Source organism: Malaclemys terrapin, chromosome 17 (assembly GCF_027887155.1).
Source record: "Malaclemys terrapin pileata isolate rMalTer1 chromosome 17, rMalTer1.hap1, whole genome shotgun sequence".
Classification (NCBI taxonomy): domain Eukaryota; kingdom Metazoa; phylum Chordata; order Testudines; family Emydidae; genus Malaclemys; species Malaclemys terrapin.
This window is the reverse complement of record NC_071521.1, coordinates 18,211,091-18,235,790: the sequence shown is the minus strand read 5'-3', so window position 1 is coordinate 18,235,790 and position 24,700 is coordinate 18,211,091. Positions and strand designations below refer to the sequence as shown.

The following is a 24,700-nucleotide window of genomic DNA, read 5'->3' as shown; positions in this document are numbered from 1 at the left end:
CTGCAAACCCCTTCCCACCTCTCCGCCGCCCAGCCACTGTCTGCTCCTCCTCCAGCTCAGCAAGTGACGTGAGAGGGGGAGGAAGGCTCTGTCCTCGTATGGTGCATCTCTGCCTCCTGGAAGCTTTGTCTGGTGCAGTCTGCGGCCTGCCTGCCATGTGCTGAGGGCCCTGTAGGCTTTGCTGGCTGGGGATGGACGTGAGCTTAAAGTTAAGCTGAATTGGGGTCTCACTTACTGCTGCAGATGGACCCATCCTAGGACAGGGCGTGGATTCCTAGGCCCTTGCTTTCAACCCTGCCCTCCCCCGGCAAGCCCCAGTAACGCACAGGGAGGCTATGGAAGGCTAGAGAGAGGACGTGGGGGAAACTGCAGGGGACAGAGGAAGGGGTAGGGTGGGCAGGAGCCAGTGTGCATTGGGACGGAGCAGATGGCTGATCATTGTGCCCCCTTCTTTCCAGGGAGGTCACCCGCTCTCTAAAGGAATTTTCTTCCAGCAAGAGGATGAACACAGGCGAGAAGGTGATGCCATGGCTCGTGTAGGAACCGGCTCCTGCTAACCGACCCCCTTGTGCACTGGAGCGGTCTGCTAGAGACAGTCACAGGGAATGAGCAGGGGCCAAAGGGGAGGCTAGGTTCTCCATGGAAGTTTGAAGCTCAATCCCACAAGGCCCTCAAATTCCTGGGCCCTTTTAGAAACGAGGGAGAGGGCAGCAGTCCATCCATATTATTTAGAGAGACTCAACTGCTGATAAACTCCCTGAGTGCCAGGTGTGTGGGGGGAGGAGAGAAAAGGAGCAGCTGTTTCTCCTCTGAGGCCATCAACATCACATTCTAGCAATACAGGATTTGCCCTACAGGATGCAATCAGTGCTCCATCACTCCCAATATCCTGCATCAGCCAGGGGACAGTACCAGACTCTTAGGGACATAGGAATGCCAGACTGGATCAGACCCAAGACCCAACTAGTCCAGGATCTTCTCTCTGATGGTGGCCAGCACCAGCTGCTTCAGAGGAAGGTGCAAGAAGCCCGGCCGTAGGCAGTTCTGGGAAGGTTTCCTCCTGACCCCCACTAGTTAGAGTTTGGCTCTGAAGCATGAAGGTTTGTATCATGTGTTCTTTTAATATCCTTTGGAGGATCTCGTGCTCCATATTAATATCCAGTCCCTGCTGAGCTCTTGGCCTTGATGAGAACTGGTGGGAAAGGAGAAAAAACCCTGTCCCCAGCTGACTGTGCAAGATTGCATTTGGATTTGGGTGTGTGTGTGTGTGTGTGGGGGGGAAATGTTCCCCCACCTCCTGAATCCCCTTTCTCTAGTATTTGTAGCTACAGCTCTTATTACCGCTCATAAGGTTAGCCAGCCCAGGAGGAGACTTAGGGACATCCTGTCAACCACCCCCCAAGAACCCTGCATTTGAACAACTGCCCGAGAGAGTTACAAGGCAGGAGGTGTGATGCTCCCATGGGTGCCTTCTTTCCTTGCCTTCCTCCCTACGATGGCAAAGGCACAACAGGGGAAGTCATGCCCTCTCCTTTCCTTGCAGACCACTATGAGGGACCTGTCCCAGATGCTGAAGAAGATGCCGCAGTACCAGAAAGAACTCAGCAAGGTAAAATGAATGAGGAAAACAGGCGGCTGCTAGCAGAAAGGAATCTGGGCATGAGCACCCTTCCATGTCAAATGTCTAACGCGGGCCTGCTTCCTTAGGCTAAGGCAACAGTTCTCGCCGGGAAGTCTGTGGGCCAGTAGTGATCAGTGGAGCCCTTGCTGGTGGTCCCTAGAGAGAATTCTGATAAGGACCCACTGGTTGGTTGAGGGGCAGGAGGAGAGAGGGTCTACATAGGAGGTTGGGCAGGGCTGGAAACCACCTTGCTAAATTTCTACATTATTATTACAGTAGAGTTAGAGGTCTCCACTGAGCTCAAGGGCCCATTGTGCGAGGAACTGTACAGATATAGAATAGGAGACAGTCCTGGCCCCAAAAGAGCTTAAAAATCTAAATAGAGGAAACCGAAAACTGGCCAAGAAGAAAAGTGACATGCCCAGGGTCACCCAGCAGGTCAGCGGGGGAGCTGGTTCCAAAACCCAGGTCTCCAATCCACGTCGTAGTCTACAACCTGTCCGGTGTCGTTTATTCTCCTGGAAAAAGGTGAGGAGGGGGCTGGGAAGGAGGAGGAAAAGGAACCACCCTGTTTGCTTTAGCAAAATAACTGAGAGCAGCTGGAGATCCCAGACTTGTTTTTCCAGCCATGATGCGGTTCAGCACAGCACAACACGGCACAGCACGGTGTACATCAACAAGGATGTCTCTAGTGTCACAGCTGGAAATGGATATTTTTCGCAGAGCCCATTTTCTACACAGTGCCCCGTGCTTGAGAGAGCAGAGAGGGAGGCTGGGGAGTGGGCGTGGCAGGGCAGGGGTACGCTCTTGAAGTCTATTCACACATACCCAAATACAGGGCCAGCTCCGCTGCAGGTATCGATCAGTGCAGTTTCTCAACAGCCGGGGCTTTGGTCCGCTGAGCCAGTTTTAAGCTCTGGGGAACCTACTGCTGCTGCCACTGCTAGGCCCGGGTCTGTACCTCTTGTGTCTCCTTAGTACTCGACTCACCTGCACCTGGCTGAGGACTGCATGAAACACTACCAAGGCACCGTGGATAAGCTCTGCCGCGTTGAACAGGTCCTGGTCTCCTCTGTCCTTTCTTCACACTCCCTCTGGCACCACGAGCTCCCCGCCCCGTGCAGTCACTGCCAACTCAAACGCAGCCTTGGAGCCCAAAGATCCTGCAGACCCCAGGGGAGAATCTCCCCAGGGAGGTTCTTGGGGAGCCTCGGCTTGGTTTTAGTGCCGTGCTGCCTGGTCGTGGCGTGCTTGATGCTCAGTTGCAGGCTGTGCCAAGTGGGAAGGAGAGACACTCTCTAGAGGCAGGTGCAAATGGGCCCTCTGTCTAGCTTTAAACTTCTCTCGCCTTCCCACACCCAGTCAAGGGGCAGGGTCACTGGAGACTCTCCCCTCTATTGGAGAAACCCTCAGGCCTAGACCCTGGTGCTGTAGAGAAGGGGCCTGTTCTGGGCAGAGTGTTCCTGTCTCCGTGACCTACCCAGAAGGGTAGGGGGCTTTCATCCGTCACCAGCCCAGGTGTGTTACCGGACTGCCACAGTCCAAACCCTTCTGTCGGGTCAGCCTGGGGCTGACGTCTGCACCGCCCGCTCCTTGGAAGAGCGACAGTCTCACTTGGTTGGGGTGGAGATTTAGCTTTCGCCCACCACCTGCTTAGCCTCCTGCTCGCTTCCTCCAGCCCCAGTGATCCACCTGCATCGTCTAGATCGGTTTCCGTTTCAGGGCCCTTCACCAGGGAAAAGGCAAAAACACACTTTAGCTTCTCCCTTTAATCTAGGCAGGGAGGCGCTCAGAGCCCAGCTTTGCTCCTTGCACACTGGTAACTGGGTTTAAGTCGGCCTAAGGGAGTCAGAGCCCAGCTTCCCCATGCCCCTCGGACGCCAACCAGAGGCTCCGCATGGTGGCTTGCGGCCTGGCCCTGGGAAGGACTCCAGGGGTAAGAGATAATGAGTGTGTACGTTCTCTGCAGGACCTGGCTATGGGCACGGATGCCGAAGGGGAGAAGATCAAGGACCCCATGAGGGCCATTGTCCCAATCCTGCTGGATGCGAACGTCAGCACCTACGACAAGATCCGCATCATCCTGCTCTACATCTTCCTGAAGAACGGTAGGGGGAGAAACCGCTGAGGGGGTGGGGGATGGGCAGGGGCTCCTCTGGGCACAGGCAAATGGAGAAAGACCAGGGGAGGGAGGAAGGCGATAAGCTGCAGGCCGGGGTGGGGGAGGGGGGGAGAGAACAGAAGGAAAGCGGTGGGGCCAGAGCTCTTCAGACGTGGAGCCCAGGAGAACAGGCCACTGCAGGTGGCTGTGAAGGGCTCAGACAAGGAATGGGAGCTCCTTGCCCGCTCTTCTACGGCATGGGTAAATCATGCCCTGGGCACACTGATTTACACCCGCAACCCACAGACCTCGTTAGCCTGTGCCTGGGACATCAACTGCACAGATTATTAGTGCCTCAGACTGCTCACCTGAATAGTGCTCCCTCTGCCACGGACTAGCACGTCACCTTCTGGCCTCCCGGCATGGGGTAACTGTTCCCGCACAATGCAGCCTTCCCACGAGGCTGTTGCCATCCCCCGCCTCCTCCTTTTACAGATGGAGGCATGGCGAGGCGAAGTGATTCACACACAGTCACCTCGCAATTCAGTAGCACAGCTGGAAATCCCCCCAAGACCACCTAGCTTCCTGAGCTGGCGCTATGCTGTAGGACAGAGGTTCTCAACCAGGGGTCCGGGACCCCCTAGCAGGCCGCAAGCAGGTTTCAGGGGGGCCGCCGAGCAGGGCAGGCACTCACCGGGGTCCGGGGAGAAAGCCAAGGGCCCTGATCCCTGCCACCTGGGGCTGAAGCCTGAGCAATGTAGCTTCACGGGAGCCCCTGTGGCCTGGGGCCCCAGCCAATTGCCCTACTTGCTACCCGCTAATGCCAGCCCCGGCTTTTATATGCAGAAAAGCAGTGGTGGTGGCACAGGTGAGCCGTGGAGTTTTTAATAGCATGTTGGAGAGGCCTCAGAAAGAAAAAGGTTGAGAACCCCTGTTGTAGGAGATGCAGAACCAATGCACAGAACTGCAGGCCTTTAGGGCAGAGAGCGGCTCTGAGGGAGGGAAGTGATGGAGTGAAAGTGGGAGGGAAGATGGGATTGGAGCAACAGCAGCTTTCATGTTTTGAGGGAGGAGCCTCCTGATTGAGGCTTCCTGCTGATGATTGATGGGTGGTGACCTCGGACCCCAGGCCAGGAGAAGGGTTTCCGTTTGGGAAGCTGTTCCCCGTTTGCATTCCTAGGGATCACCGAGGAAAACCTGAACAAACTGATCCAGCACGCTCAAATCCCACCGGAGGACAGCGAGATCATCACCAACATGGCCCACCTCGGCATGCCCATCATCACAGATGTAAGCACCCAATCGCCCCCTGCTGAACCAGAACTTCCAAGTCCCTGTGTGCTACACTGGGCATCAGCCCCTCCCAGGCATCGCTTGACTGGCCAAGAGACCTCCAGCTATAAGCTTATTGTTCCTCCAGCAATGCCAGACCGTGACTGGCTCTGGTTCCCAACTGGTCACAAGCTGTGGGGTCTATTATCACCCTCCCGCTGACCAGCCTGGATTAGGGTTAGCCATTATTGGTAGATACCAGCAGAGGAGGCCACTAAAGTGACAGCGGAATTCTTATTAGCTTTGGGATTGTAATTAAATCCAAAATGGCTGGTGCGGACGGATCTCTACAGAAGCCAGGGAGGAGGGAGTGAATGCACTTACGTAACAAGGGAGAATTAGCGAGTCTGGGACCAGCTAATGCTCTCATCTCTGGGTCATTGGCTGTGGAACCAGCATGACTGGACCTCCCTTGCAGATGGTGATGAGACTGGCCCAGGGCAGGCATGGCCCAGGCAGAGGAGTGCAGACTGCCTCAGGAAATTGCTGGAGGAAGGGACTGGCACCGGGAGCACGTCTAGTGGGGAAACTGGAGGCTCCTCTAGGCTCCAGAGCCGAGCCTTCCTTTTAAAGGACTCTCTGCATGTGTCATTTGTGTCCAGTCTACCTTGCGTCGCAGGAGCAAGCCGGAGCGGAAGGAGCGGATCAGTGAGCAGACCTACCAGCTCTCACGATGGACCCCGGTTGTGAAGGACATCATGGAGGTAAATCATTGAGGAGTGTAGGGACAGTGAGGTGGGGGGGGAAGGGAGGAGTGTTGCTAGTGGAGGTTTTTGGGGCGGGGACTGTTTTTGTTCTGTGTTTGTAGAGCCCAATAGGGTCGGATCCATGGCTGGGGCTCCTGATCACTACATCAAAACAAATGGATAAAGAAATTCACCTGCTTCCAGGACCACATGGTCCTTCACAACCTGCACTGTGTGGGCTGCATCCCTCAGTTCAGCGAGCAGGACAGCACGCGATACGCTGATCTAGCGAGAGGTCCTTCTGTTCCATTTAAAATTGCATTTATGGAGACGTACAGAGCGAGGTGGAGCTCTGGGTGCGTCCCACATCTGAAATCCTGCCCCCAAGCTCTGGCCTCTGTGAGCTGGTCATCCTGCGTCCCTGGGCTCTGGTTTCACATGGCGAGGGTGGTGCCATGGTGGAGCAGGGTGAAGTGGGGACGGGGAAGGAAACATTTACTCAGTTCCCCCAAGGAACAGATCAGAGTTTCTGATCCTGCCTGGTGCAGAGAGCAGCACTGGGTTTGAACAAAGATGTTTTCCGATCTCACCTTCCAAGGGCAATTGCTGTAATAATACACCGACTCTCCGATCTCAATGGTGCAACCTTGGCAGGTGCTCTGAGGCCAAGCTGTTCAGTGTGGGAGAGGGGTTCATTTCTCTGTAATGCAGTTTAGGAAGGACCTTTGCCTGCGCTGCCATCTAGTGGAAAAAAGAACAGGAGTCCTTGTGGCACCTCAGAGACTAACACATTTGAGCATAAGCTTTCGTGGGCTACTGCCCACTTCTTCGGATGCATAGAATGGAACATCTATTGAGGAGATTGTATGTGTGTGTATATATATATCTCCTCAATAGATGTTCCATTCTATGCATCCGAAGAAGTGGGCAGTAGCCCACAAAAGCTTATGCTCTAATAAATGTGTTGGTCTCTAAGGTGCCACAAGTACTCCTGTTCTTTTTGCGGATACAGACGAACACAGCTGCTACTCAAACTAGTGGCAAAAGACAGCCCTGGAGAGGAACACAGCCGTGCCGTGTCTTTGGCGAGATGGGTGTGTCCCCTCTGACAGATCCTGCATCAAACACGACAAGGTTTTAAACTATTTACAAAGTCTAAAGGAGGGAGCTGGAGCCCAGAGCAAAATCCGGGCGTCAAACTTTGCAGCTCAGCCCCATCTCTATTAGGGCAAATGGATCCTGGACAAAGAGCCAGATCTTAGACCAATGCCTCCCCTGCGTGTCCATCTGAGCTTTAGGCTGGTTGAAGAGGACTAAACACTAGTACTTAGGGTTCAGAAGAAATTTCCCCCACCCCACTCAGATTATGCCATAACTTCCCATGCCCGAATTTTACACTTCTCTCTGGTGCTAGCCACGATTGGAAACGGGATGGTAACCCAAGCCTGATGCAACAGCACGTGTGTAAAACCTCCCCAAATGGCTGAGAACTTAAACTGGATGGGATCAGACTGCAGATCCCAGGGATGGTTCAGCCTGGTGCTGTTCTACACAAAAAGTGCTCTCAGCCCTGCTTGTAGCGGTTTCCATCACTTGACACTGACAGACACTTGAGACTTCCAGTGATGTTTGGGGTTATTGTTTGTGCTGATGTGTGAGTGGCATATGAGGGGCTACATATGTTTGGGGTTATTGTGTATGCTGGTCATATTGTTGTGTGGCTGGGGAAGGTTGTACTGGGAGATTTGCGTGGTTGGCAGGTAGGCCAAGTAATCTACCAACTATGCAGTCTCCCTCATACAACCAATGAAATTGTTGCATGCAAATGAGCTGTATAGTAAGGGTGGAGACTGGCTGAGTTACCTCTGATATCACAATGGTCTAGGACGAAGGCGTGTGTCTATGCCCTATATTGTAGCTGGACACCACACAGGTGTGATTTGTAAAATTAAAATGACTGAGAACTTAAAAATTGGACAGCAACAGACTGAAACCTAGCGATGATTGAATGTGGAGATATTCTGAACAGAAAGAGCTCTCAGCTATGCTTGTAGCTGTGTCCATAACGTCACACCAACTCAGATATTCGAGACTTCAGAGCGACACAAATTCCTTAAACCTCATTACAGTATGCAGATTAATTTGTATTACCGTCGCACCTATGAGCCCCAGTCATGGATCAGGGCTCCCTGGTGCTAGGCACTGTACAAACAGAACAGAAAGTTGGTTCCTGCCCCAAGGAGTTCACAGTCTGTTAGTGAATTGGATAGACCCCTACTGTGATCCAATATATCAACATTTGGGATATTATTGATGCTGCATGGGAGGAAACTTGGTTGGAGGCTAAGAGTGGGGGTGTTTTTATTCCCACATTGAGGGGCAGGGAAGGGTAGCTAATGTTTTATAATGAGGTATGTCAGGCAGAGAAGAGAAGAGGTGCACAGAGGAATCTTGTGCATACAGATCTACGGAGATGAGAAAAATCAACCCACCATTATCTTTGAATGCCAAATAATCGACCTAACGAACCCTTGGTAAGTGCTATGAATCAACCCCAAACCTGGCAGAGCGGAGACAGAGCAGATGCCTATGTCCCTAACTTTGGTTTTGTCCCTCACTGAGTGACTCCTCCATCTAGCTCCCACATCAGCCATTCCCCCCTGCAATCCCCCCCAAGTTTTACATCAGTGGTCCTTGCTGAAGGCAATAATGAGGTACTACTCAGCTCTGTGACCCTTGGCTCGGCCCTGCACCAGTATTTGGGGGGAGGGGATGTATATAAAGAGCAAGTCATCTGAGCAGATGACAATGACTCATTCAGGGTGCATGGCACAGCGGGGTTCCTAGCAGGTCATGCTGGGGAGCTGTGCATAATAATTGCCCTGTCAGGCTTAAAGACCCGGTGGGTGACAGGAGGTGGCTGTGAGCCAATAGAGACAAAGCTCCCATTCAGGAGCCAAACAGCTGGCTGGCTCCTGTTCTTCCCCCATTGCTCAGTTAGGCGGGACAGAGGCGCCAGGAACTTGCAGGGTGACTCGTCAGTTTTTCAGCCGCCAAGTGACGGTCCTAGGGATTTGATTGCAGAACGGATTAGCGTGGCACATGGCTTAGGTTTCGGGCTTGCCCTAGGCATTCAGTAGCGACGGCTGCAAGGAGAGTGACTCGCTCATTGGGTTGGCTGGTTAACCCAGGAAGGAGCAGGGAAACGACAGAATCATAGACATGCAGGGCTGGATGGGGCCTCAAGTGGGTATCTAGTCCCTCCCCACCTTGGCTGGGGCAGGATTGAGTTACCCAGACTCTTCTATAGCTCAGGGATAGTTGGGCTTTCCCCAATGGGACAGTTCTTGAGGAATTCTGCCAAGGATCCAGTGGGAAGGGTCCACCCCTTGCAGTGACCTTCACAGCTGGGTCCAGGAAGCTGCCCGATAAGAGGAATTGGAGCTCTGATCCAGATGGTCTCCCATGGGCTTGCCCACTACGTACTGACATCAGGCTCTTCTCTTCCCAGGACACTATTGAGGACAAACTGGACACCAAGCACTATCCCTATATCTCCACCCGCTCCTCGGCCTCCTTCAGTACCACTGCAGTCAGGTAGGTAGAGCCCTATGGAGAGGGGCCCCATGCCCTTTCTGGGAGGAGGTGCAGCTTTGAGCCTCATGCCAGCCTTGCCCCTCTGGGCTTCGCTCAGTTTCAAACAGGAGCACTCAGTTGGCCCAGTCTCATGAGACCTCTCCGCTCACATCACCTTAGTGTCTGAGCCTCCCATGCCGTGATGGATTCTATCCTCCCCACCCGCCAGCATCAGCCCCCTTGTAGAGAGGATAACTGAGGCACAGGGTGGATAAATGACTTGCCCAACATCACGCAGATAGCATATGGCAGGGCCAGGGACTGAACGCAGGTCTGCTGAGTCCCCACACTGAGCCTTAAGCACAACTTATCTTCCTACGATACCGTGTAAGCCATTCCTGCGCCAAACCTGGCTTGTTCCACACACAGTGTGCTCAATCCTCAGCCAGCAATGCAGCCCCCTTTCCGCAGGCCTAGGCTGGGACAGGACTGAGCTCCTGGAACTCTTCAGTCTGCTGTGTCGACAGGCTCACCAGCTGTGCCTGGTGAACAGGTTAAACCACTTCCTCCCAGCTCTCCATGGGAGAGGACACCTGCCACCAAGTTATTGCCTAGCCAGCCAGGATAACCTGATCACCCCAGGGGGAAAAATAGGGGGAGGGAGTAGAGAAAAAGGGAGCCAGAGAGAACAGAGTAACACATATTAAAGGGTCTGTCGGTATCTAGTTTATCATCATCTACACCCAAAGTCTCTAGCCACATTTCCCCAGAAGTTCTCTTACCTTTCAGACACGGTCAAAGTTTCCAGGCCCGGTTAGTGTCCCATGCTCCTCAAAGACAGTACCTTCCTCTCAGGGAGCTCCCTGCTCCTGCAGCTGCTTTCCCTTGGCACTTCTTCTCACCCCAGGGATGAGCTGGGTCTGGCTTATATAGGCCCAGGCCCTGCCCACTCCCAGCAGGCTCTGAGGGGATTGGTTAACCTGAGTCAGCTGCTTGTGGGTTTTTTTCTGCCCAGAGGTGACATTTCAGGCTGTCACAACATCCCAGAATGCATTGCCCAATGGTCCGCCAGGCACTCTCTCCCCCACTAAGGCACTATGGGATAATTGCTCAGGTTTTCGCAGCATGCACTGCTACGTACATGATTAGGCAGCAGGGCAGGTGTGGCTGCACTGATATGGGTGAGGGAAGCTGCAGTCTGGACCCAGCTCAACCCTGTTTGTTGTAAACGGGTGAGAGGAGGGGGTCGGGAACTGGCTACAAAAGTACAGGTGTATTTGGCAGGTGGAGAAACCCACAATTGCCCCAGCACCAGCAGCTCACAGGGACTTTGCTTTTGTTTCTTCTGCATTATTTCCCTTCTGACTCCATGGGAGTGAGGAGCGGTTCAAAGTGCCCAGAGCAAGGCACAGGGTAGGCATGCGGGTGTGAGGTATGCCTCGCTCCAGTCCAACAGCAGCCCCCGATGGTCCAGTTCTGAACCCCAACCATCCCCTAGATCTGCCGTTGCACCTCACCACTGTCCTGCATCAGCGCTAGTCCATGGCTTGCATTCGAATCCTGAACCTTTCCTAAACTGGAACACCTAGCGATGGAAACTGCTCTGTGCCTCAGTTTCCCCATCTGTAACAGAAGGATAGCTTACTGCTAATCGAAAAATATTTAAGATCTCTGCATGCAAAGTGGTATAGCAGCACCAACTTTTATTATTGCTGCCTGTGTTCTAATAATATTTAGCACTTTTAATAAAAACTGATTAACCCTCTCAGCAGCCCCAGGAGGGCAGGCAGCATTGTTAACCTCTCTGCTTCAGTGTGGAGTTCCCTGCTTCATTTTCCCCATAGGTACTGTCACTTATTCAAGACTGGAGAGGGAGCAGAACCCAGGAATCCTGACTCCCGGCCCTGTGCTCAGACACTAGATCTGGGAACAGAACCCAGGAGTCCTGACTCCCGGCCCTGTGCTCAGACATTAGCCCACATCTCTCACCCAGTACTGCCCAGAGGAATTCATCACAGAGGCCTTCACTCTTCCGTAGCAATGAGCAGACATAGGAGTCGATGAGCACTGTGCGTAGTGATTTCAAAGCCATCTGAGTGCAGAGACTGTGCTGTTTCACCTTGTTCCCTCCTCCCTTCCCTCTCTAGTGCCCGCTATGGACACTGGCACAAGAACAAGGCCCCCGGTGAGTACAGGGCTGGCCCTCGCCTCATCATCTTCATCCTGGGGGGCGTGAGCCTGAGCGAGATGCGCTGCGCCTATGAGGTGACGCAAGCCAGCGGGAAGTGGGAGGTGCTAATAGGTGAGTGCCGCGGGCGGTCTGGGCAGCGCCATGCACTGCTCCATCGCACTATCTGGCTCCATCCCATGCTTCTGTGTCTCACCCTCTCTCTGAATGCCATTCCTCTCTGTGCCAGAGGCAAGCAGACAAAATCCAGTCTCCAGATGACCGTGTGGGAAGGACCGATGTGGAAAGCTAATTTCCCGCCCTGAGAACATAGGGTTTGCCCCTACAGACCACTGACCCTTTGAATCTGGCATCCTGGCTCTGGCAGTGGCCAATACTTGATGCTTCAGGGGAAGGTGACCTCTCTCGCGCAGCCAATTTTTCAGTGCTACACAAAGGGGGTGGTTGAGTGGGAGGAAAGGGGAATTTCCTTCCTGACCCCTGAAGTGGTCTGCTTTGGCCCTGAAGCATGAGATTTGATTAATTCTTGTCACACCACAGTGTTTTTTATTGGTCAGAAAATGTTTGCATCTCCACAGATCTTCTCCAGGGTAAATGCTTGGAGATGCTGCCAACAGGGCAGCACAGAATGTGTTTATGTCCCAGGGGTAGAGCCAAGAGCCAGCTGGTGGCGGAGGGGTGAGGAGCCACAAACAACTCCAAGGGAAAAGGACTGGCTAATGCTTGATGCTGACAGGGAGAGACTGGCCTTTTCCTTGCTGCAGGCCAAGACTGAAGTGCACCATAGGTGCTCTGTGTCTGCCTCTGCTTTGGGTGGGGGCAGATCTGGAATAGCAGAAGCAGGTGTGGGTCCGGTCTGAGGGGAATGGGAGAATCTGCGCCTGGTTCTAGTGAGTGCTTTTAGGCCCCCACATTCCTGAGTATGAAATTCACTCCTGCTGCGTTAGCACGATGGGGCCTTAACACATCACTGCTCAGCTTGACACATACAAAACTTAGGCCCCTTCGTGGATCCTCTAACCAATCCCTCATCTGCTCACTGGATTTTCTCCATTGGAACATGCACTCCTCACTCCGCTTAACCTCTCCTCTGACCCCCACCGCCTGGTCAGCCACCTCTCCGTGCCGTTCTGTGTCGTGGGTAACGTCAACGTTCTCATAGCAGTGTAATATCTCCCGCTAACGTGCTCTCCGGTCTGCGACTCTGTGATCGTTGCATGTGTGTTTAATGTCCCCCCGACGATGCTGAGTGTCTCTAACCCTTCCTGGATGGCAGCAGTTTACCTCCGGGCCTCCTTGCTAAGCAGGGTTCTGACTAAGGTCTAGTCCATTCGATTCCTTCAAGGTTTCTCTCATATGATCCGGCCCAGCGTCCACTGGAGTCAATGGAAGGACTCCCATTGACTTCAGTCGCCCCAGATTTGGCCTTGGTCCTAATGTGCTTCTTAGAAGCCTTGCAGCTCCACAGAAATCTGAGGCGAGGGCTGGGGGAGGAAACAGCTGATCGATTGTTGCTGTTGTCTTCATACAACACACCTTGGTTCCCCACGGAGGCCCCGTGGTGACCGCATAAGACCAGCCTCTGAGCTCATGTGTAAATGCACGCGGTGTTGCTCACCCAATCATACATTTACCCCCATCTTTCTCTGTGTCTCTCACTGGCTTTCTCACCCATCCTCACCTGCTGTGTATTATGAATATTAGGCCTAAGTTGGCATGTTCCTTTAATTTATTTCTGTTCAAGAAGTCAGCCCGCCTCTGTTCTCTCACAGGTTCTACTCACATTCTTACTCCCACCAAATTTCTCATGGACCTGAGGCACCCCGACTTCAGGGACTCCACTAGGGTATCTTTTGAGGATCAGGCTCCAACAATGGAGTGAGAGCCAAAGAAACAAAGTAAAAGCAGCTTATTAAAGAAAAGAAACTCTTCCACTCGGAAGGGTTTTCTTTGATTCTTCCGTCACTCTTTTTTCTTTAGTTATTATTATTTCTACTCTTTTTTTTTTCCTTTTGTTTTTTGGTTCTTTGATGAGAAAATGCTTGCAGTTCTTACTACCGATTTGAAAATGTGTCCAGCGCCGCCTTCATTAACCCTATACCATGAATCTCTTTTTGGCCAGAACTTGCCGGCATCCTCATGCCATTAGTTACCCATTACGTAGTCATAGAGATGCAGGTGGCAATGGTTCGCTGGCCTTCACTTGACTGGAGAGACGCTTACACTTAAGGCATCTGAGTGGGGAAAGGCCATGAGGTGGACTCGTGTTTCACAGACCGTCAGGGTGTGTGCATGGATTTACAGCCCGAGTAAGGCCCAGACAGCACATGCATGGATGTGGAGCACGAGCTGAGCAATGTGTAGCCGAATCAACAAAGTCTCCTACATTGGTCCAGAGAGGACATGCATAGCAGATCAGGTGTTAGGACAAACCACGGTTTCCAGGTGGCAGGGGCCACACAGACTCCTTGTAGCATTCAACAACAGAGTTACATGACTGTTGGATAATAATCACCATCGGACATCAGATGACTGTCCCCGTCTTTCTCCCATCCACTCCACAGGGGAAAGTTGAGGTGTTGCCGTAGCCTATTTCATGCAGCTTTCTCCATCAGGGACTATTTCAATCCTCTAGTGCTAGGATCTGGATGTGTGTGTTTGGGGGGGGGCAGATCTGGATGCACAGGGGTTTGTTGGGGGGTTCTGGGTGTAATGGTAATGGGACTCTGCAGGGGGGTCCAGGTGAAGGTGGTTGGAGTTCAGCGGGGGGGTGTCTGGGTGTGTGGGGGGGACAGAGCTCAGCAGAGGGGTCTGGGTGTGGGGGGTTCAGTGGGGTGGGGATCCAGGTGCAGCTGGTTGGGGCTTAGTGGGGTGGGGATCTGGGTGATCCGTTGGGGTGGTCCAGGTGCAGGGCTCAGCAGCAGGGTCTGGGTTTGAGGGGGTCTGGATGCATGGGGGTTGGGCAGATGGAGGAGCAGCTCCCCATACAGTGATCCCTCCCCCTGCAGCTGAGAAGCGATGGGTGCGGGGGAGGGGGGAGTTTGCAGAGCTTCCTTCAATCTTGGGAGAAATCTGGGGGGGGTCTGACTTAGCCCTGGATGCTGTGCAGGGGAAGAGGAATCCTGTCTTCCCCAGCCCAGCCAGGACTAGCAGTTGAATCCAGCACAGGGTAGGAGCCACCAGCCGGGTCTCCCCAGTCCCACCCCCTACCCCACAGTGATTTACCTCTCTGCCAGCTGCCCTGGGCACCCAAAACACACTGCTGGGGAGGGTCGCATGACTGCTCTTGTGGCTTCTCATTGCTTCCCTGCCAGAAAGTCATTTTTCTGCAGGGAAGCAAAGAAATCTCTGGGGGACATGAATTCTGTGCATGTGCAGTGGCGCAGAATTCCCCCAGGAGTAATAGATGAGGAAAGAATGAAAGTAGTAGGGGAAAGAATCTTAAAGGGCCCTCCATGAACATGAGTAGAGCAGCACCAGATGGCGCTGACCTGTTTTCTAAAGGGGATGTGACACTGTCTCCCCGCTCCTGTAAATGCTCCAAGAGCCTCAGTTTATTGGAAGCAGCCGGTGAAGAATCAGGTGAATGAGAGCTGCGTTGATGCAGATGTGGCTGGATGCTAATTATTCCTGCCTCTTGCCAGCGAGGTCCTCCTGTCAGCTCCGATCAGCCAAACGTTCGTGTCACTGCGCTGCCACTCTGAGCTGCAGGGAAAAGGCAACGCACCTCTGCCCCTCCCAGCACTGCCTGCCCTCCATGTCTGTCATCCCATCCAGTACCTGCTAGGGGTTGTCAGTGTGATTAGCAAGGTGGCCAGGAGCCCAAGGGCTCCCCTTTAGTTTTGTTTAAACTGGATCCGATTGCGGGCCACTCTCACCATCTGAACCCAGAGCCGTGGCCTACAGCGCTCACAAGTCCTTTCAGGCACTGTCCCAACTTGAATCCAAGCAGCCGCTGTATTAAAGGGCCACTGTCCATGGCCAGAGGTTGGGTGCCAATGTCATTCGGGTGCAAGGGAGAGAATTGGCTTAATTGGCTTTACCAGACCGTATGTTGGCATCCAGGCTCATATTTCTTCAGTGCAAAGCCTTTTGGTTCAATTTAAGCTTCAACCTCCCCCCTCTCCCCCACTACAAAGTTTGCCAGGCCAAAGCATTTGAGGAGGCCCGTTTGCTGCACAAATGCACAGCATGACTCTAAATATATTTGCGTTGAAAAGCGTTCATAGCAATGACATCTCTTCTGCCTCCCTGGGTTGCTCACCCGGCATGCACTTGAGATGCCAGACTGACTCAGGGTTCCTTGCTTATCACACATGCATGCCCCATCCAGTCTGCAGTCAGTCAAGAGCTGGGGAAGAGAAGTGCTCGGTAGAGCCAAAATATCTGTGCTGCACTGTTCAGATCCGCTTCTCGAACATTGCTCTGGGGTCTTGCTCTCTGCTTTTACAGGACGTAAACAGCAAAAGCATTGTTAAAAGCGAGGAGATTCTCCCAGCCGATCTTAAGTACCCTAGTGGGAGTTTATCATCGGGCATGCAGATTGCTGGCAGGCGGCATGGGGTTTGGTGTCACAGATAGTTTATTTCTTTCAGGGGATGGGTGTCCACGTCCTTTGTGACGTGTGGTGCCCACGAAGCGCGGGACCATTACGTCCATGCAGAGCGCCATTGGCAGAATCATGGCTAGGACCCAGGTCATTTGCGGTACTGAACATCCCCATCTAGATTCCTGACCAGGATTTTAGAATAACTACAGAAGAGGTTGCTCCCAGAGACCCCAGCCCAAGTTTTTATAAGGCATGCTGGGATAGGACGTTGGGATTTACCCAGCGCAGTGCAGATTTCCACACAGTATGGACAGGAGTAATAAAACGCATAGGCATGGTATCTCATTGTGGAGCGTCTCGTCATTTCGACCATAACATCTGACTCCCAGTGCCATGGTCTAACTGCTAGACTGGTTCTCAACCCGGGGTAGTGTACCCCTGGAGGTACTCAGCGCTCTTCCAGGGGGTACATCAACTCATCTAGATATTTGCCTAGTTTTACAACAGGCAACGTGAAAAGCACTAGCGAAGTCAGAACAAACTAAAATTTCATACTGACAATGACTTGTTTATACTGCTCTATATGCTATACGCTGAAATGTAAGTACAGTATTTATATTCCGATTGATTTGTTTTATAATTACATGGTAAACGTGAGAACGTCAGCAATTTTTCAGTAACAGTGTGCTGGGACATGTTTGTATTTGTTTGATTTTTGTAAGCAAGTAGTTTTTAAATGAGGTGAAACTTGGGGGTATGCAAGACAAATCAGACTCCCCAAAGGGGGACAGTAGGCTGGAAAGGAAGAGAACCACTAGACTACACAGCCTTGCAGTTAGACCACGGGCCTGCGAGTCAGGAAACCTAAATTCTGGTCCTGAGTCTGCCACAGTAGTGGCGAGACCTTGAGTAAATCATTCTGCCCCTCTCTGTGCTGCAGTTTCCTCAGCTGTAAAATGGGGATAACAGCCCGAGCCTTGAAGGGATTTAAGCATCTGCCTCCCATTGATTTCACTGCAGCGGGGCAGGGACAGAAGAGAAGAGAGGGAAGCTCTCACATATAGCAGCATTTCTTCCCAAATGCTTCAGGAGTCACTTAGGCCCAGATCCTGAATTGTATTTAGGAGCCTAACTCCCATTGATGTTAATGTAGGCACCTAAATACCCTTAGGGATGTGAGTCAGTGATATTTACCTTCCTTTGTGAAATGCCTTGAGATCTCCGGATGAAAAGCTGTATAAAAGCACCACGTATTTTAACAGTGCTGCCAACTTTCACAGTATTTGCTGTTTTACTTAAAGCCCCAGCTCCAGGAGTCATGTGATCAAATGAGACTCTCGTATTTCATGTTTGTCTTTTAAAGTAAGTTTCTAGCCAGCCTGGTTTCAGAGAAAAGCTTGAAAACACGAGCCCCTAAGGCCCCAGAAACTGGAAGGCAACTAAAAAGAACCCAGAAAGCGTATGACTCTGTAAAATCGCATAATGTTTGCACCCTGAGTCATGATTTCTGAATGCTTTGGGATGGCAATGCGGTTATCACATACAGGGACCTATGGGTTCTTCAGGCCCCTAAGACTTTTTTTGTAGCAGATAATTTTCTTGGGATCTATGTGAAGAAGGTGACACCGGGAGGGCTGCTCTCATCAGGAAGCGCTCCGGCATCTTGCCAGTCATGTTTCGCTTTCTCCAAGAGGGCAGCTCGCCCTGCCGAGCACAGGGTTGGCAGACTCAGGTGTGAAAAACAGTCAACCCAGACGGTCAGCTTCCTTCCAGTGACGGCTTTATCTCTGGTGCTTTACAAGCAATATGGGAAGGAGTCTGGGGGGGAGAGGCCAGGGGGCTCCCTATGCCATCTACCCCAGAAGGAAATAGAGCAGATCTGCTGGGGAGTGGCGGGAGGGCTGCTGTCTATATTTCAGGGAGCAGGGCTAAAGCGACAGAGTGACAGGGCCTTCTTTCTCCCCCACCCCCTCCTTTCTTGCCTTATACAAGAGAAACTCGCGGTGCTCTAGCTATAAGATGAGGGGCCGTGTCTGTGGGGCAAACCTGGTGCGATTGAGGATGAGCCAAATCGCCATGCCTCTGTCCCCTCCCTCCACCCTGCAGTGAGAGCATTCTGGAGAGCAGCCAAGCATGGGAACCCCTGAGCCCAAATTCGGATGCAGCCCTCTGCATTAAGCAAGTGTTTTGGATACACTGTGCACCCTCCTTCCCCCACCACTGACGTGAGCCAGAGTAGAGGGGGGTAGTAACGTGGCTTAACCCCTCCACTGAAACGAGTCGGAAGGGGCGTCTCCTACTCCCTGGTGTGTGTCACAAAACCACATAAGAACATAAGTGATCTCTCTCCTGCCATCCATCTCCACCCTCTGACAAACAGAGGCTAGGGACACCATTCCTTACCCATCCTGGCTAATAGCCATTCATGGACTTAACCTCCATGACTTTATCCAGTTCTCTTTTAAACCCTGTTATAGTCCTAGCCTTCACAACCTCCTCAGGAAAGGAGTTCCACAGGTTGACTGTGCGCTGTGTGAAGAAGAACTTCCTTTTATTTGTTATAAACCTGCTGCCCATCAATTTCATTTGGTGGCCCCTAGTCCTTATGTTATGGGAACAGCCAGACGTAGTTGGGTAAGGTGCGCAGTCGGGAGAGTCCCCAGGGTGCATGTCAGCGCTCCCTTATTTAAAGGAAAGGACGTTATAAAGAATAGGAGCTGCATGGGGATGGATACTACATGGCAATCCAAGCCCCAGCACCAGGAGGCAATGTACGTTTAGCCGGAGTGGGTTTGTCTGTGCCTTAGGCAGGGGCCGGGAGTCATTGCATGGGGCTGGAGTTGGGTTCCCTGTATAAATACTAGGAGGTGAGAGCGCTCAGGGGCCTGTTTCTGGTTTCCTGTACAGCAGGGTGACGTGGGAATAATTCCACTGACCTCACTGGAGTTACATGGGTGTAAAATGCGTGGCAGTGAAACCAGGATCTGGCCCCAAATGAAGCAAGCTGGTGCCCTATTTGTGAAAGCGCGGCGCTAGGATCCCCCGTCACGGCCCCCGGGGGGTGGAGCAGTAGATTAGAGCGTAATGTGACTCTGGAAAGTGACCGGGGGGCGGGGGTTGTGCATCCACCCCCCCGTACCCTTGCGCACATGTGGGGGAAGGGGGGAGGCAAGACCGAGACCCAGCATGTTGATGCTGCGGCTGTCTGCTTGGCCGTACCATGCATACAATCTTGGATGTCTTAGCCTGGTGACTGGCAAGGCCAGGGACTGAGCTGTGTGGCCGCTGAATGGGTGCCATGAGGGAGAGTCAGGAGAGGTTCCTGCTGCCGTGACCAGCTCCTAGTTTCAGAGGGCAACTTGTGAAGGCTTCCCATTCCTGTTCCCTGCTCCTTCTCTTCTCTGGCCTGTTCCAGCATCTCCTGTCGCTGCGCCCGGCTAGTGACTGGCACCTCCGGCAGCCTCTTTACCCAAGGATGCCGTTCGCTCTGGCAAAAGGAACCAGCCCCACCGACACACCTTGATTTCCTCCCGTATGTAGGGATGCAGACGCAGCCCGTGGCTGAAGGTTCCTCTGCCTGTCTGTATAAGTCTAGCTTCCGGTGACCTCCCTCCCTTTCTCCTCCGCGCCTCTTCTCCATCTTTCAAGGGAGGCACATTTTCAAGTGCTGATGACTTTCCATTTGGTTCTCCTCTCCCGCCTGAGACGGTGGCGGCCGTGGTGGCGGTAGTGTCTTTCCCCGAAGGCCACCGCTGCATGTGCAGTCCTCATGCACCACACACCACCCTGGCCGCTCCATGCCCTCAACGCCGTTCTGTTGACGCGCAGTCCATGCCCCCACCACACGTTCCATGCATCATTCTGTTGCTGCACCTAGTTCTCTTGCTGAGAGGCCTCCATATATTTCTTTTTCTTTCCTTTATTGTTTTCTGCAATAGAAACACTCTTAATACCATAGGCTTCCATTTTTGCAAGCATTTCCAATAATGTACCGGGCTGTCTATGCAAGGTAAGGCCTCAGGTATCAGAGTTGGCCTCCGCTCGCCTGGCCAAGGCAGTGACCATCGTTGGGTTGGGAGGGCAGGTTCAGTGGCAGGGGGATGCCCTCTGGGGGCGGGGAGGCACACACATGCTGCTCACACACAATGCCTGCGCTCTGTCTCCCCCCCTCACTTCTAGAGCATGATGCGCGCTCTACATCCGGAGCAGTCCGGCTGTGTTAGCGGACGCCCGCCAGGCCCTGTCATCCCCTCTCCCTGCTATATACATGAGCAGTTGGGGCCATCCCTCCGGCCGCGAGGGAGCGTGGGGGGGTTCTGCCACCAAGCCACACGCCTCTTTCTCCGGTAGCCGAACGAGGTGTGGACATCGCTCAGCTGTGAGGGCGCACCCTACCATGCTCAGCCTGGCCGTACCAAAGCCCTCCAATGGGAATCTCATTCCCTCCCAAGCGCCCGAAACACCAACCTTAACTTTGCCTCTGGCCAACCACGTGTGCTGCCTCGGCTGTCACTATGTGGGGGGAGCAGGGCCACCCAGGGCCTTTCTTAGATGGGGTGCACAGGCTGGACCGCAGCGTGAACGCTGCCAAACTGACCCTTCAGAGCGCTGACGATCTTCCCGTCCTTCCCTCTGCCTCCCACAGGGTCCACTCACATCCTCACCCCGCAGAAACTGCTGGACACGCTGAAGAAACTAAATAAAACAGACGAAGAAACCAGCAGTTAAAACAAAACAAGGTGAACGAAACGACGACGACTCCACCTTCCTGGCTTATGGCAGTCCTCCCATTGGCTGTCCCGCTAAACGTTACTTTGCTGACCCATGGCTCCATCTCCCAGCCCCAACCCCGCGCTTTCTCCCTGTTCTTGTTTCTAGAAACCTGCCCATCCCCCACTTGCTCCTCATTTTAAGCAAAAGTGTTTGGGGGGGGGGGGGCAGGGAAGCAGAAACAAAATGCATTGTGTTAAAAAAAAAAACCCGAAAAGCAAAAATATTTATTCTCTATGTATGTAGCCCAAAACCCCAAACCAAACGCATTTTCAAATAACCCATTTATGCATCGCTAGAGAAGAATTTTCCAAGCATTTTTCCAGGCTGGATGGATTCACATGAATTACTTACAGCTATGTGATCTTGTACCTAACCCAGATGCAAACACAACTGCTCCATGTAGGAATTTGCTCAAATATGGACTTGGTAGAGTTCTTTCCGTTACTGCTGTCATTGGGGGGTTTTCTCAGCTTTTTTCGGGGGGGAGGAGGGGTGTATGTGATTCTTAAAGGTGTAGTTATTTTGTGTTTCATGGAGGAATATGTTAAATTGGGGGTTACCCATGATTCCAGCAAACCTGTCCCCAAATCTTCTGAGGCATCCTCTGCTGACAGATGTTGACCAGCCCTCCCCTCTCCCCCAGCAAGATTCAGGTGAGCACATCTGGACAGATCAATCAGATTGCTGCTGGAGGGGTGACCTTTCGCTTTGCATATGTAGGCGGGGCTTCTGAGAACAGCCAATCAGGACTTTGTTTGGGAGGTGGGGGGGGGGGGTAGATGTGCACTGACCAATCAGCTCGTTGGTCTATCTCGCTGAAGGTGGCCAATGCTTGATGTTTCAGAGGAAGGGGCAAAAGCCAAACAGTGCAACGCGCTAATTGCGAGCAAGTCGGGGGCAGAGCTGGGGGAAACGGCTGAGCTCCGTTCAATGATTGGCCGGTTGTGACCAAAACCAGCCCCCCCGCTTTAAATTGGGATCCTAGAGCTATTTTGCAGGCAGAAAGAAGGGATATTTTAGCACTACCTCTCACCACAAATTATCGCCCACTAGCGGCGGAGCCCAAACCTGCAGGTGCCCAGACATCCTTGTTATACTATACTGCTGCCCGTCCACATCCTTTCTCCAATGGTTTAACTCTTTTCATACCCAGCCTCAGTTTGGCATATTCCTTAAAGAAAAAAAAAATATATATATATATAGGGACATATTTTTTTTAAATGTGTGGGGGTCAAAAAAAATCTCTCTTTGCTTGCAAAAAAATTAATGAAACCAAGGCCGTTTATATCTCTGCATTGAACTTAAGTTTAAAAAAAAAAAAAGAATAATAAAGTAAGCTAGAGGCTGTCACCTCCTCGGTTTCCTCTTGAGATCCCTTCCGCGCTGGCCCTAGTAGTGCCTCCCCCGTTCGTTTCTGCTGTTGTCGTCCAGTAGTGAAATGTTCATGACTGTGGAAATCGCCCAAACTCTCCCAACCCGGCCTCCCCATGTCCCTCTTTCACAGCGGACTGCGTGTATATTAGTTACGGTGTCTTGTGATGTTCTTACAAGCTTGGCGTATAGTGGTTAAACTAGACCTTGTTACTTTTCTTTAACTTATTTCCTCTTCCTTCTCCCACCACCACTGCATTGCGATAGTTTAGGGGTCCTTTCCCCCCCCCCGCAAGGACTTGAACTCCACTCCCTCCTCCCACCCCGCCCTTCCCAAATAGATCTCTCGGTTTCATAGGTGTTTCAATTTTTTCCTTGTCATCGCCCCTGTTCCTGGCCCAGAACATTAGATAAGGGCAAAGTCTGTAAACATTTGCACTGATATTTGTTAGTTATTCCTTGCCCTTTCCCCTCCTTTTACATTTTTTTTTTAAATTAGCGTTGTACCTGATTCAGGATCTTGTCTGTTGGACATTTATTGCTTTTTTCTGTTACAGTTATTTATATAAACAAATAATTTATCAAAAAGGAAACATTTTAAAAGCATCTCGTCTTGGAACTTGTTTACCTAGAAACTTACTGGAATCTAAGTGTTTGAAAAGTGTTGAAGCACAAACATATATCATCTCTGTATATCTGTTCTTCTGTACGAAAGCACTCAAGTCAATAAATAAATACGCTCCCATACATGGTGCAAAAGGCTGCCTAGCGGGTCTTCTGTTGGGGGGTGGGTGGGAAGGAAGGTTGGTTAGAACATTAAGAGAGGGGGCCTCCCCCCCAGAGTCCCATGCTCAGAAACAGATCTGGTTGCAAAACAGAGGCTGGAAAATATTGCAACTTTTTTTTTGTTCATTTTCCCCCCCCTTTTTTTGGAGGTTGAAATTTTGATCCACTTTCATCAATTTCAATGAATCCACAGCCGATAAAAAAAAATAGGTAAAAATTTCACAAATGTCATCAATCTCCCCAGACCTGAAGAAGAATCATAGAATATCAGGGTTGGAAGGGACCTCAGGAGGTCGTCTAGTCCCACCCCCTGCTCAAGGCAGGACCAACACCAACTAAATCATCCCAGCCAGGGCTTTGTCAAGACGGGCCTTAAAAACCTCTAAGGAAGGAGATTCCACCACCTCCCTAGATAACGCATTCCAGTGCTTCACCACCCTCCTAGTGAAATTAGTGTTTCCTAATATCCATGTAGCACCAAAGCTTGTCTCTCTTACCAGGAGAAGTTGGTCCAATAAAATATATTATCTCACTCCCATGTCTCTTTAATATCCTGGGACTGATACGGCTACACCAACACTGCACCCGTCAGTCCCCCCTCTCACTCCCTCACTTGCCCCAGCCCACCTCCTGACTCCCCATTGTCTGTGAAAGTCAAAATGCTGACAGAATAACATGGAGACTTGCAGCAGCTCTACGCTTCGCAGAATTTTCTTCTGGGAGTGCAGGATTGACCACACTGGGTAAGACCCATCACAGTTGGTACCCAGCCCCCAATCAATGCTTTAATAATACCTTGCTCTTTTATAGGACCTTGCCTCAATAGATCTCAAAGTGCTGCACGAGGAAGGTCAGTATCAGGTGGGGAAACGGAGACAGAGAGGGGCCGTGACCTGCCAAGGTCACCCAGCAGGCCAGTGGCCAGCCGAGCCTAGAATCGATGTCCCCTGCGTTGCAGTCCAGTGCTCTAGCCACTAGGTCACACTGCCTCACCTTCCCATAAGGACACCAGGCCTTTGTTACAGTGCTGAATGTCTAGTAGGGACTAGAGGACAAATTTTTTCCGCTTCCTGCGGACAAAGAGCAACTGACACAGAACTGCGTAGTGGCTGAGTTGTGAGGAGCCCATTTGTTGCAATGGGGCTGGGGAGGCCTCCCTAGGGTTGGGAGTGTGCTGGTGTTTCTGCCCCCCACCCCATTCTGCTTCCCTCCCCTCAAACTCCCCTCGCAACACTCATTGTGCTCATCTGCACATGCCCAGAGACCTCGCGCTGGTCCCCACAGAGTGGGCAACTGGGAAGCTTGGAGGGGTATCTGCAGGGGTTCTGGGGCAGGGGGATGCTTGCAGTAGCTGGTTGCAATGGGGTTGAGCATCTGAAGGAACAGGGCCTACAACCAGTATCGGGGTCCTTCCAACAGGGGCTGCTGGTGCTGCCACCTCCTCACTGCTGCCACTGGCCGGCTCTGAGCTAGCAGGAAGAGCCGTGAAACGGAAGGCAGGGGGCCTTCGAGCTACCCGTTCAGCTGGCACCACAGTGGCACCGGTCCCCGTGGCGGCGCAATGGCCAGGTAATGGCTGCTGTGTGCCCAGGTGTGGGAGAGCAGGTGGGCAGGAGTGACAGGGGAGTGTCAAATGCCACGCCTGACACTGGGTCCAGGCCAGCACTCGGAGAGACCCTGTGCGCTGCTAGCAGGCAGCCCACACGGCGTTAGTCAT

The 24,700-nt window shown here is 52.3% G+C and overlaps 1 protein-coding gene across 2 annotated transcripts in view; it reads left to right on the top strand.

Moving 5' to 3' along the window:
* The window catches only part of STXBP1 (syntaxin binding protein 1), a 63,829-nt gene extending 40,870 nt beyond the window's left edge, over positions 1-22,959 (top strand). The window contains exons 11-20 of one of the 2 annotated variants that reach the window (XM_054007563.1): positions 459-519; positions 1,544-1,609; positions 2,600-2,680; positions 3,591-3,729; positions 4,903-5,012; positions 5,657-5,758; positions 9,252-9,337; positions 11,464-11,618; positions 13,277-13,402; positions 20,699-20,782. In XM_054007563.1, coding sequence (XP_053863538.1) covers positions 459-519; positions 1,544-1,609; positions 2,600-2,680; positions 3,591-3,729; positions 4,903-5,012; positions 5,657-5,758; positions 9,252-9,337; positions 11,464-11,618; positions 13,277-13,386 — 910 coding nt within the window. In that variant the 3' untranslated portion in view covers positions 13,387-13,402; positions 20,699-20,782. Of the gene's footprint in view, positions 1-458; positions 520-1,543; positions 1,610-2,599; positions 2,681-3,590; positions 3,730-4,902; positions 5,013-5,656; positions 5,759-9,251; positions 9,338-11,463; positions 11,619-13,276; positions 13,403-20,698 lie in introns of both variants that reach the window. The other variant, XM_054007564.1, reaches the window with a different exon arrangement.
* Positions 22,960-24,700: the final 1,741 nt, after the last annotated feature.